Below are 13,103 nucleotides of genomic sequence, written 5' to 3'. Positions count from 1 at the left end.
CCCCTGTCCAGTTCCCGGCGAAGATCATCCACCAAGGCGACCAAAGCTGTTTCTGTCCTGTTCCAGAGATCAACCAGGGCTTCGACAGAATCACCTGCCTAGGCAACAGGAAAATCCCCAAGAGCCACCAGGAAACCATTTGGATCCATCAGCCTCCTGGGGCGGACCATCTTAATCGGTCCTCCACCCCTGCAGAGGTTTCGAGTGCCAGCAAGTCTAAACCCCACCAGGTAGTGATCTGTCCATGACAACGGAACTACAGAAAGTTCCTCCACTCTCAGATCCCTGTCACCCCATCCAGCACAGAAAACAAGGTCCAAAGTGTGCCCAGCAACATGGGTGAGGCCAGATACTACTTGGGACAGACCCATAGTTGTCATGGTGGACATGAAGTCCTGAGCTGTTCCCGACAGGGCAGCCTCAGCATGAATATTGAAATCCCCCAGAACAACACCAAATCTGAAACTAACCTGGCTAGCTCAGGAAGGGAGACTGTTGAACAGCAGGGTGGACGGTACACCAACAGAATCCCTATTCTATCCCGGGCACCCACCTTCAGATACACATATTCGAACCCTGCAGACTGTGGGACACGAATGACAAGTTACTCACGAATGATTCAAACTAAATAACATATGTGAGATCTGGAGTCAACCTAGGCCATAAATCTATGCAGTTTTACTCCCTGAGCACTATTTAGGAATTGGTATTGTTTTTTATATCCTAGTTTTTCAGTTTTCTATGGTGCCCCCACAGCACACACCTGATTCATTAACTTATAGAAGCTGGCACTGAAAATGCAAAATACAAGAATTAACAAACGGACCAGCTATTTAGAACCTTTATGACAGGGGTGAGGCCTTTTATATGTTAAGGGATGCATTCCCTCAGGGCAATTCTCTTGGGTTAGCCATACTAGAGGTGGGCAGATATGAGGTCAATAGTGGGTGGAATCAAAGTAAAATGTGGGCAAGGCCAGAAATGGAAGTAGGCCACAACATTTGAGCAGCAGTATAGTTAAGGAAGAGTATTTATGCAGATTTTAGTAAAATGTGTGTTCTGACTTATTATGTTAACTTATTATTAGACCAACCTGTTCCATAAATGAGATATGGAAACCTAAAAAAAAAAAAAAGAATGATCTGTTCAGCAATACATACTTGTAGTGGATGGCATCAGTTTTTGTTAGGATAGGATCCCAAGCCTGTTGTTGTTGTTGTTGAGTTAACATTATTTTGGGAAAGGATAAAAGCAAAAATAACGGCTGCATTGAGGGGAGGCTCCAGTGCATGTACTTCTTCTTAGAGCCAGCCATACATTAGGCAGAGTGAGATGATTGCCTCTGGCAGCTGATGAAAAGGCAGCAAATCCTTAGTTATTTAACGCATTGTTATTGTGTGTTTTTCTGCCAAGCAGTAGAGAAGTAATTATGGGATTCCAGGTACCAGGTACCAAAATAATTGATTTGTCTTGGGTTATGAGCATTGGGGGTGGGGTGGGATGGTCCATTTGCTCCTCTGCCGAGCATACAAAATGTCTTCAGCCCACCCTGCTTCTCATTTAATGCCATGCTGTGTATCACCTGGAAGTCCTTGATTATAATAAGCTCTTGTATCATGCCTATATCTTGCTTGAGAAACAGAGATTAATTGCTGATAAGTCACATCCACAGCGTTTCTAGATGAACATACTAACGTGCTAGGATGCTAGATTGGTGAAAACAGGGTCTTTTCTGTGGCAGCGCCAGAACTGTAGAACTGCCTCACTCCCTTGGGAGGTTAGACTGGCCCCATTTTTTATTTAGTTTTAGTCAGGCTGTTAAAAATTTTCTGTTCTGTTCAGCCTTTGAAAGGTTTTTAATGCAGTTAACTCCACTCTTAGTTCTTCTTCGTGGTCTCTGTGCATCACACATATGGCCTGCGCGGAGCTACCATCTGAAGACTTCTATAGCCGAGAATAATTTTTGGCGGGAACCATCCCCCTCTCCATAGTGCGCATGTCTGGGAGGGTTCCCGCCCAATCCCCAGTTCTCCTTCGACCGCCTCACAGCTACATTGTCAGATTTCTTCTCTAAAGAAAAATCACTTTTACAGCTGAGTTTCGTGCTTATTACCACAAAATTCCTCAACTTTTATCTTTCTGTATATAATTATCCTATCTTCTTCGCTAATACAAACCTGTTTGTATGGCCCGTTTCGCAAATGCACCCAATGTGGTAGCAAGCTGCCACCTTCAGACGGGCATACCCTCTGTGTATTGTGTCTTGGAGAGGGACATAAAACCGACTCCTGTCGCTATTGCCAACCGTTCTCTAAACAAACAAGAAAAAACTGAACCGATAGATTAAAAGCAATGCTCTGGAGAAAGGCTCTGCAAGCAATGACAATGCAATCAGCAACTACCTCTGCAACTCAGGAATCAAGGGCAGAAACTGGCGCCCATACTCCGCCGCATTCATCTTTGGTGGTGAGAGATACCCCCGTTACTCCGGGGAAGGGATTGGCTTATCACCATTTTGGCTTTATTTCTGTTAAATAAATCATGACACGGTGTAATATGTCATGTGTTGTTGTTCATCTGAGGTTGTATTTACCTAATTTTTAGACCTGCTAAGGAACAGATTATTGTTATTATGTTCTGATATGTAAAATCATACAATTCCAAGAGGGTGTACTTTCTTTTTCACAGGACTGTAAGCCTACTGATACAAACTCATTCATCATTTACTTGGTCCCTGAAGCCTTTCTCTGTCATCCTTATTACTATGGAAAATATTGAAATGGCCTGACTTTTCAAATGTATTCTGCCCTTTCTCTACAGATAATCTGATCAAAGCCATCCTGTCAGCAACCAAAGATTACCGCCTTACTTCAGCCCTTGACAGGTGAGTAGATACTAGTTGGGAGTCTGAAGGAGGTCATGGCAGCTGCTAGCCATTGTTAATGGCCTGTCTCTATGATTGCTGTGGAAGAAAATGAGGACCTGTCTATGATGTTCCTGTTCGGACCCATAGTGGCCATGGCTAGACGAAGGGGTTGGAGGGCGACGATCTCGCAATTTTATGATCGTGAGATTGCCCCCCCCATCTACACGTGGCATGTGACATCGTGGCCGCCATTTTGGTTTTTTTTCAAAAAAAAAGGAAAAGAAGCGCACGAGCGCTTGAAGGAAAGGTAAGGTGTTTTTTTTTAAAAAAAAAAAACCTCGCCCTCCCAGCCCAGATGGGCACAGAGCTCCTGAGCTACAGTTCCTGGATCCTAGCAGTTACTTGTGAGGAGCCGGGAGGCCACAAAAAAACTGCAAAAAAAGGGCCTGCCGATATCCCTGGCCATGGGAGGGATCATGTGGATGCACAGGGATAATCCCGGAGTGATCACCGGCATATCGCCTGGTCTAGCCATGGCCAGTGACTGTGAAACAAGGTTTTTTTTGCGAGCTTCAGGGTTTTGGTTTGGTTTTTTTAGTGATAACACAATCTGCTTGATTGCTTACATTTCAAAATAAATAACTGGCTCTCTTTCAACAATTATAGGAATTTTTGCCAGGCCCTGGCAGGATTGAACTATTGATGCACATATTCACATCAGTGCAACGCACTTAGATATGCTTATGTGTGCATGCTCATCCTTATGTTCTAGTCTTAAATATAGGCGAAATGCAAATAGAAAATGTATTCTCAAATATACCAAAGGGAAATGTCTTTATTTGTACCCAACATGTTTCAGAATCAAAATTTCCTTCATCGGGCTAGAGATGTAATGCCTGGGGGGGGGGAACCATTTTGTTCCAGGTTTTTTCCCAAGGACTATTTTTGTTTTGTTTTTTCTAAAAAAAAAAATATGGGAAAATTGAACAGCTTTGGATTTTGAAATATTTTCTTTTGGAATTTAAGGCAATTATATATTGTTACCAAATACCACACAAAATGATTTCTAAAAACTATGTAATAAGAACATTTTTATAGAAAGACTAGAGAGGTGAAATAAAGAAGCTTTGGTGGAATTATTTTTTAATCCTCTCTGTAAGATTCCCAGCATAGTTATTTCTTTCATTCCTTACTAAAACTATAGATCTAGAGTATATTTTACTGATGGATATTTATGCTCAATTTCTCAACATGTAAGTAGAGTCACCATTGTGCATTCTTGACAGTAAATATGCATTCTTGGCCATTTGGGCTTTGTTCTACAATGTCATGTGTTTCTGATGCTGTAGCAGTTTAATGAAGTTTTAATCTGTTCAGACAATAATGACAAATTTATTAACTGAGTTTACATTTAAAATACATTTAAAATATAATAATACAAGTAATAACAAGTAAGTTATGCATAAAATAACTTTAGGAACAGAAAGGCTGCTTTATGTTCCTAAAGCTGCCCTCCCCAACCTGGTGCCCTCCAGATGTTTTGGACCACAGTGCCCAGCATTCGTTTTGCCCTGGTGCCTGAGGTTAATGGGAGTTGGTCCAAAACATCTGGAGGGCACCAGGTTGGGAAAGACTGTCTTAAGGCAACAACATTTTAGATCAGTAAAAAGCACTAAAAGTAAGTATTGCTTATTTTTCTATTTTTCTAAAACTGGGGGAGGGGGGACAGAAATGTGTTCCCCCCCCCCATGGTCTCAAAATTTCCAGAAATTTTACATCTCCATGATGGACAACTTCCTTTGGCCTTGATGGTATATGAAAGGTAGCCACCACATTTGTATCTGGCTTAGTCTGTTTTCAACATTTGCATTTTATAAGACTGCCCCTGACAAAGGAGCTTTTGTCTCTGAAATATGTTGGGTTCAAAGAAGTTTCCTTTTGGCATGTTTGAGAGTAATGCTTTGTTTTTGCATCTCATCCAGTTTTGGTTTTGGTTTTTAGGAGTCTAAACCCTTTTGGTTTTTAAAATTTGGTTTTTAAAACCCTTTTGGTTTTTAGGAGTCTTGTAGAACACACCTCCGTTTTGTGATTGTGAGCAAACCTAGTGGCACATGGTGGAACTGAGCACCAGATTCTTGCTATTAATGCTAGCTTGGCACCAAGTTCTTGGTATCTTCTTTTTTTCTCCTTTTCTTCCACTGAGCTCTGTACTGCTTCCCAGCGCCACACCATAGTCTGCCAAATGTTCTCTTATACATTGACGTTTCTATAGCTAATGTAAGTGGATTTAGAGTGTCTCACTGAAAATAATCCACATTCAGAACTTAGAAAAAAAATGGGAATAACTCACTGCCGTAACAGAAAATGGGGATAAATTTACTGCCACTGGGAACTTTTGGCAGAGATTGGATTGGTGGAAGAGAAACAAAAATGAAAGGTTCAAAGAAGTATGTTTGTAGGTAGGAAATAAGGCTGCAGGAACAGAGATGGGAGGCTATGGAGAGCAACAGGGAGTTTTACATAATAGAACAGGTTCAATCCAGCAACTGAAATCTGAAAATGTTTAACAAATGCCTTTTCAAGCTTTTTCCAGATGTGTGATCTAGGTAAGTTGTTGTCAAGCAGCTTTTGATTTACTTATCTTAAAATGGGAAGAATAATCCATTTTTTAACAGCCTGACTCTGAAGATGTGCTAAATCAAGATTGTAAATTGCTATACATACTAGAAGCGTCCTTGAAATGATGTGATTGTATTGTAATTTCCAGTTGAAGCAGGAAGCATTTTCCTTGTTCATGAACAAAAACCAAGTTAGCATCTCATTTGGCTAGGAAAATTTCTGAGTGTCTGTCTTATTTCTGATGTGACAGCTTTATGCAGCTGTAGCCTACTGCTGTGTTGTACTTTCTGTTCCAGTTACAATGCTTCTTTGAGACAAACAGTTTTTCTGCTCATCTTTGTATTTATGGTATCCCAAGATCCTTCCTATAACATTTTTAAATACTTTACGGAGCAATGAGCAGGAGGAAGTGAGGAGAGCAGTTGAATTAAGGGAGTGGCTCATGTGTTATTACGTAGGTAGTTTTTACTCAGCCTGGCATTTCCTTCAACCTCTGATCTGTCAGTTTACATGTAACTTACCAACTGAAGCTCTGAAGCCTGCACTCTTGCTGTTGTGAGAGAACTCTGTGAGGTGTCAGCCAAAGGAAAGGACAATCCTATCTCTAGTGTCTCTGCTGATTTATTACATTTATGTTCCAGACCAAAGTGGTATATATGGTTTCTTCCCCCCCCACACACACACATTTTACTCTCACAACAACCCTTTGAGGTGGGTTTGGCTAAGAGAAAGTGCCCGGCCCAAGGTCACTCAGTGAGCTTTATGGCTGTGTGGGGATTTGAAACTGGCTCTCCCCAGTCCTAGTCGACACTTTAACCACTGCAGTACACTGGATCTCAGATATAATAGCTTTCAAATAAAGTATCCATTAGTGTGTTAGGGACTGAAGTCAAGTGTATCTTTAAGGCCTCTGAGCAGAGGATAAGAGGAAATGGGCTTAAATGCAAGAGGAGAGATCTAGGTCTAATGTCAAGTTGAACAGTAAAATGAAAAGGAAAGAATCTCAACCATCCATCTCAGTGGAATTTTAAAACTGTTTTAAATTAACAGTCTACTTGGCTCCTCAATGTTTCTCTGAGCTTTGTAGACGGGTGATTCTCTCAGGACGTGCTGACTGCTTGCCTCACATGGCCCTCATGCTCCCTGCTTAGAGGGTGGGTGGGGTGTTGGCATCAGAAGGAAGCTGCTTTGAGTTCATAAAAAATACCAGGCAGCTGCAGCTTTGACTAACTTTTGCTGAAGTACAGCAGCTCAGTCTCTCAGTGTTTCTTATTCTCACATTTATTGACCCTTTCTACTGTCATTTTTCCCATAAGGGTTGTTGATTTTTATTTATCTTAAGCATGTAATTGGTTCCTGTCCCTGCATGTTTGGGAAGGCTGCCATATAATCATACCCTGCTTTGCCTGATTAATAGCATTTGATTAAGCAGTTACTAATCTTCTGAGCAAAAGGCGAATTACCTGCCCTCAGTTTCACTGTCTAATAGGAAAGCAGGAACTTTCCCCTAACAGCTGTTGTTTCATTATGAAATGAAACTTTTTGTTAGGTATTTGAATGCAAGGATTTCGTTTTGAACTAGTGAGCCTAAGATATGGTGAGAACAGTTTCTTCCTTGGCTGCTTATGTTGCTATGCTCCTTGTATTATAAAGTGTCAGTCTAGTATTGTGAATTAATAGAGTGCAGCCTCCTAATTATTCTTGCAGTGCCTGGATCAGATCTTGATTAGAAGCAGCTCTGCACTCATGGATTTTGCTGTTTAACTGCATTTCTTTCTGTTTCCTTACCAGTCTCAGTTGCCGGCGATGTGTTATTGTGGGGAATGGTGGCATTCTGGCAAACAAGTCTCTGGGGTTGAAAATTGATGACTATGACATTGTTATCAGGTGAGTTGCCTGGACCAGGGAGAGGAGGAGGTGATGTATGGTTCTTTTCCTATATAAGATATCAACATCTAGATGAGCTCTCAGCCACTATAGTTCATATTGTTATATGTAATAGAGGGTGGAGTTATTCACAAGCTTATTAAATCTTTCAGTGCTTTATTTTTTCTTCAGTGTTAGGAATGACTATCATCCTTAAAACCACAAACCACTGTTCTGGCTTCATTGAAACCGTCTCAACAGCACACTTGTCATGTTCGTCTATTTTGCCCAAAGTTAGTCACCAGTAGCAGTCAAAATGGTACTGGAGATATTGCATTAGACATCCCTGGTTAGCCCTATGCTTGCTAATCCTTGGAAGCTGCTGTTGCAGAGTTATGTACAGCCTATAATGGGAGGAGGTTTTAGGGAAGTAATGACCTCTGTCCTCCTGCTATGCTCTGCACACAAGGAATGATTATAGGGGTATGGTGAGGCCATCTTGCAGCTTCTGTACCAAATTTGTTTACTGTGAAACCCCTGCTGAGGATTAGGGACAGCTTACAAGGCAATAGAAGGGAAAGCTTCAAGGCTTTGCTAAGGCAGCCACCGAAAGAAACTTTTCCAAGTTAATTTCAAAATTGGATTCTTGGCAAAGCATTAGGATGTACAGCCTGAGTCATACCATTTTGCATCCTTCATTTTTAATGTCTTTATAGCTGAAGCACTTTTTTTAATGTGGGGGAAGTAAGGATGGGATTCCTTACTAGCTCTAGGGAAAAGACATAAAATGGTTAAACACATTGTGTTTCTTTTTGGACCCTAATAAAAATGATGGTACTGCAGTGACACCACTTCATTTGTGGAGTGTGCAAGGCATTGAAAGAGCTCCTTTTCTAAGACAAGGTTGAACACTGAAAATCTTCAGGAGCCTTGGGATGCTCTTGTTTCTGGACACTACCATTATTTTATAGGATAATCTAGCAGTACATCATGACTATGATCAGCAGTATAGAATATTGTAGGGAAAAAAACAAGATAAGTGCAGAGGGATGAGAATGGACACTAACAACCTGTCGTGTTTCTATTGAGAATAGTGACTTTTCCCTTTCACTGAGTGCTTAGCGTCTCTCATAGGCCAGTGGAAGAATCAGGAAATACTGTGAACTCTGAAATTCTTTGATCAGATCTAATTTGTTTATCACTTTCTACATTCACTCTGATAACGCACTGGTTTTCCTTGTCTTCTCAACCCCTTCCCCATGGTGAGTTTGAGCAAGAGGGAATTGACTGGGTAGGTTCAGGAAGTTGTTGTCTCTCTGCAGGAAGGAGCAGTACCAACTGAATTAAAAGAGGACTGTAACAACCATTGCTCTGTCACAGATATCCTCTTTTTGGGTGGCTGACAAGATGGAGGTACTGTGGATAGCTGTTCCCAGGTCTGGGGAACAGGAACTTTGCTTATTCTGCACAGAGTTGCACTCCTCTTGGAAGGAGCAGATGCATAGCTTGGGAATGGTTCTGGATTCCACTCTGATACTGGAAGCCTAGGTGGCTTCAGTGGACAGGAGTGGCCTTTTTCAACTCCAGCAGGTTTAGTAGTAGCATCCATTCCTGGGCAGGGATAACTGGACCAATTAACTGTGCACTTGTTATCTCCTGGTTAGATTACTGTTCTTCATAAGGCTACCCTTGAAGACTGCCTGGAAACTGTAGCTAGTGCAGTATGTAGTGCATGTCTATTAGTGACCATATTATATTGGTCTTTAAATATCTGCACTGGCTGCCTTTCAGTGAGGCTGAACTCAGGTGATAGTGCTAACGTATAAAGTTCTAAATGTTTCAGGTCAAGGGATTCCTGAAAAAAAATATTTCCCCATATAATTTTGGGATGCCATCATTGGCAGAGGTTTAAAAATCTATAACTCATCAGATGATCTTCTTGGCAGTAGCACTCCAGTTGTGGAACACTCTCCCCTCTGAGCTGCAATTGGCTTCTACATTATATCCCTTGTGGCACCAACAGAACACTTTTTTTTCTTTCCAACAGGACTTTGGATATTGATTGTTTGTCAGCAATAGTTGTATGTTTCTATTGTTAAATTGTATTTGCTTTTATTTGATTGTTATCACCCAGTCTGAGACCACATGTGAAGTGGGCCAGTGTATAAATGTTATTAAATTATATAAATAAAATGTATAAATACATTTGTATAAATTAAATAAAAAATAAGTACAAATCCTCTCGTTCTCTTTGCAGGCTAAACTCTGCTCCAGTGAAAGGCTTTGAAAAGGATGTTGGTGGCAAGACAACAGTGCGGATAACGTACCCAGAAGGGGCCATCCAGAAACCAGAGCACTATGAGAAAGATTCCCTGTTTGTGCTGGCAGGGTTCAAGTGGCAAGATTTCAAGTGGCTGAAGTACATTGTTTACAAGGAAAAAGTGGTAAGATTTTTTTTCCTATGGACAAGAACAATTTAATGAGTATTTGTTTGTAATCAGGACTTAGCTCCCAGTGTTGTGCATAGATTTCCTGCATGTAAGCCTATGCGGCAGGGTCTTGCTATTTACTGTTTTACTCTGTACAGCACCATGTACATTGATGGTGCTATATAAATAAATCATCATCATCATCATCATCATCATCATCATCATCATCTCTGTTTTTGTAGAATTTGTCCTTCCCATCTACCTTGATTATAATAAAATGGGCTTGAGGGTACCACTCATCCCAAAATAACCTAAGTATGAATGTCCATTAAATTCAGTTGAAGCAGTTTAAATGTTCAGTTAGAAATGTGGAGTTTGGTGCCACATAAGAACTGAAAGTAACAAAAATGGTAGAGTTGGAAGAACATCCGTTTAAGAGCTGCCTGCTAGAAAGTGATTATTGATAGAAATAAGGTTGAAAAATTAACCCAGTGGTCATGGCTAATAAATTCAAACAAACTAGGGTGAGATATCTTTGGGAGTTGACTAGTCCATCCAGAAGTACCCCAAATCCTGACAGAATACAATCTACACAACCCATAGATACAGAGGGTTTTAATTAGTAATTGCAATTAATGAGGTTTCCACCCCACCCCACCCCACCCCACCCCAGGCAGCCATGTTTCTTCAGGTTACTTTGGTCTCACTTGCATGTTTCATTCTTTCTGTCCTTTGTTAGCTGCTTGAATCATATACTGTACTTTGCACATAGAACACATTTTGTTGTAGGCTGAATAAATTAACAAATGTTAGAGACAGCCGTGTTTTTAGTTTGGAAGTGTCAGCATTGCCTGATCTATTTTATTGGAAAAGGAGCCGGTAGAAAGATACTTTGAAACACAGAACCTACCAAGTTCAGCTCAGACACTTTTGAAATGAGTAGGCCAACCTAAGAGCACAAGCTATTTAGTGGATTCCATTTACTTCCTCACCTCAGAAAAATGATTTCAGCTGTAGAGGGCTTTTCTTGAACATCTGGTTTATGTTGGTAAAGGAGCCAAATGAGGGCAAAGGTTTCCTTAGAAATAAGTAGTTGCCGCATGTTTCCCTCTCTCAAGAATGACCCTCTGCCTACTTTCACCAGTAGTCTGCCAAAATGATCAGTTTGTGCCTGCAGCATCAGGAAGCTATCTTTAGTAGTGTCGGTGAGTGACACCTGTCTGCAAGTGCAACCACATTCAAGAGCCTGCTCATTGTAGAGGTGTGCTTGATGCACAATGTGCAGGGATGACCTTGGAGATTGAGTAGGGTACAGTACCACGTGGCTACCAAGTTGCCTTGGGGATTTGAAAAATCATCAGGGTTAAAAGCTGCATAGCTTAGGAAAGAAAATCTAACTTTTCTGTGAACTGGAAACATCCTTCTCCCAGAACATCTTACTATAGTGGGTTCCAGAGATACCAGTGGAGGAAAAATTATAAGAAACTACCTGCCTCCTGTATAGTATGGACTTTAGTGACGCTTTTCATTTGAAAATGAAATGGCTGTGTGTGAAGGACATATTTGAATGGGAAATTTCTTACTAAATTTGCACCTGGCCAATATTCTCTCCCCCCGCCCCCCGCTATTCTTATAGCTGAGGAGCAGTCTTTAAAACCATAGAGGCACTGTTACGTTGGTAATTCTGGGTTGTTTAACCATTTCTTCTTTTAATTAACAACCCAGGAATGCCCTGCTTGTCCCTGGTGATTCCTGGGTTAAACTTTTGATCATTTAGACACAGTTCACACATCATGGTGATTATTATGTAAACATGCAAAGTATAGTGCTCAAGTAGCAACTAATTTTTCTTGGTTGTATAATTCCTTAACAGCTGCCATCTGGGGAGAGCCAGAACAACAATATACAGTCTTGCACCCCAAAACTAATAAGTGTTTCAAGTAGCTTAAAATTAATCCTCTTTGCCTTGCATCAAAGAGGAAGTGGATGTTTTAGACACTTAAGAATGAGTCACAGCCACAACGTAAGCAAGAGCGGATGAAAGGGAGAGGCAGAAGGCAGAGCTGTCAAGTTGACTCCCTCCAGGAAGTGTTATGGACCTGGTTCATATGGACCTGGTTTGCATATAACAATTGTGGATTGTCATTATGTGCGAATGCTGAATTATGAGCTAAGTATAGTTTGTTAACCATGAACAACCTATGAAGAGAACCCATGGTTTGTTATTAGGTTGTAAACTCTGGATTGTTTAAATGATGGGTTGTCGTTATGTGTGAAACCAGAATTTTGAGTTGTTCATAAGTTGTTCCACGGGGCTCCAGAGGTTGCAGTCAAAAAACCCAGCCAGTACTGCAGTGCTGCATTTTGGATACATGGAAGGAGCGATGAAAGGGGCAGGAACCTGGCTTTCAGTGCTAGATTGAGAGGAAATGATCTGCCAGTGGGGGAGCCAGTAGTGATTCCTTTGGCATGTACAGAGTTTTGATCTTCAAGCTACCTGTAACCTCTATAGAGTTGGGGCCTCTGCGTGCTTCAAAGTCCCATTCTGTCCCCTTGCTTTTCAACATCTACATGAAACCACTGAGGAAGTCCTCATGAGGTTTGGGCTAAAGTGTCATCAGTATGAGGATGATACTCAATTTTACCTCTTGTTTTCATCTGCACATCCCAGGGAGGCTGTGGAACTCTTGCATCAGTGCGTGGAAGCTGTTTTGGGGTGGATATGGGTAAACAAGCTGAAACTTAATCCAGACAAGAGAGAAGTACTGTGGGTTGGGAAACCAACTACTTTGGATGGAGGTTTACAACTGGACTTAGAAGGGATTGCATTCCCACGAAAAGGCCAAGTCCATAGTCTAGGAGTCCTCCTGGACTCTGTGCTAACATGCACTAGTGATGTCCAGGCTGGACTGATGAATGCACTGTTTGTAGAGCTGCCTTTGAAGATGGTTCAGAAACTTCAACTGGTGCAGAATGTGGCCACCTGATCATATAATGCCAATATTGCACCAGCTGCACTGGTTGCCAGTGTGTTTTAAACCCAATTTAAATTGCTGGTTTTGACCTTTAAAGCTTTAAATGGTTTGTGACCAAATTACTTGAAAGACTGCCTTCACCCATATCAGCCTGCCCATACTTAAAGATCAGCAAGAGAAGCCCTTCTCATCTGCTCATCTGTGAAAGCAGTTAGGTGGGTGAATACACATGAGTGGCCCCAAACCTCCAGATTTGTCATGCTCTATCATTGCAGGCTTTTAAGATTGCCTTGAAAACATACTATCTTATCTTGGCCTTCTCCTGATATGATTGCTGTTGTTGCTATT

The 13,103-nt window shown here is 41.2% G+C and overlaps 1 protein-coding gene across 7 annotated transcripts in view; it reads left to right on the top strand.

Annotated features, from left to right (window-relative positions):
- The window catches only part of ST3GAL3 (ST3 beta-galactoside alpha-2,3-sialyltransferase 3), a 241,289-nt gene that overhangs the window by 149,599 nt on the left and 78,587 nt on the right, over positions 1-13,103 (top strand). For all 7 annotated transcript variants that reach the window (XM_063140053.1, XM_063140029.1, XM_063140045.1 and 4 more), the window contains 3 exons: positions 2,821-2,884; positions 7,277-7,372; positions 9,609-9,795. In XM_063140053.1, coding sequence (XP_062996123.1) covers positions 2,821-2,884; positions 7,277-7,372; positions 9,609-9,795 — 347 coding nt within the window. The remainder of the gene's footprint in view (positions 1-2,820; positions 2,885-7,276; positions 7,373-9,608; positions 9,796-13,103) is intronic.

This window comes from Elgaria multicarinata, chromosome 1, assembly GCF_023053635.1.
Source record: "Elgaria multicarinata webbii isolate HBS135686 ecotype San Diego chromosome 1, rElgMul1.1.pri, whole genome shotgun sequence".
In the NCBI taxonomy this organism is placed as follows: Eukaryota; Metazoa; Chordata; class Lepidosauria; order Squamata; family Anguidae; genus Elgaria; species Elgaria multicarinata.
This window is presented reverse-complemented; position numbering and strand designations above follow the sequence as displayed.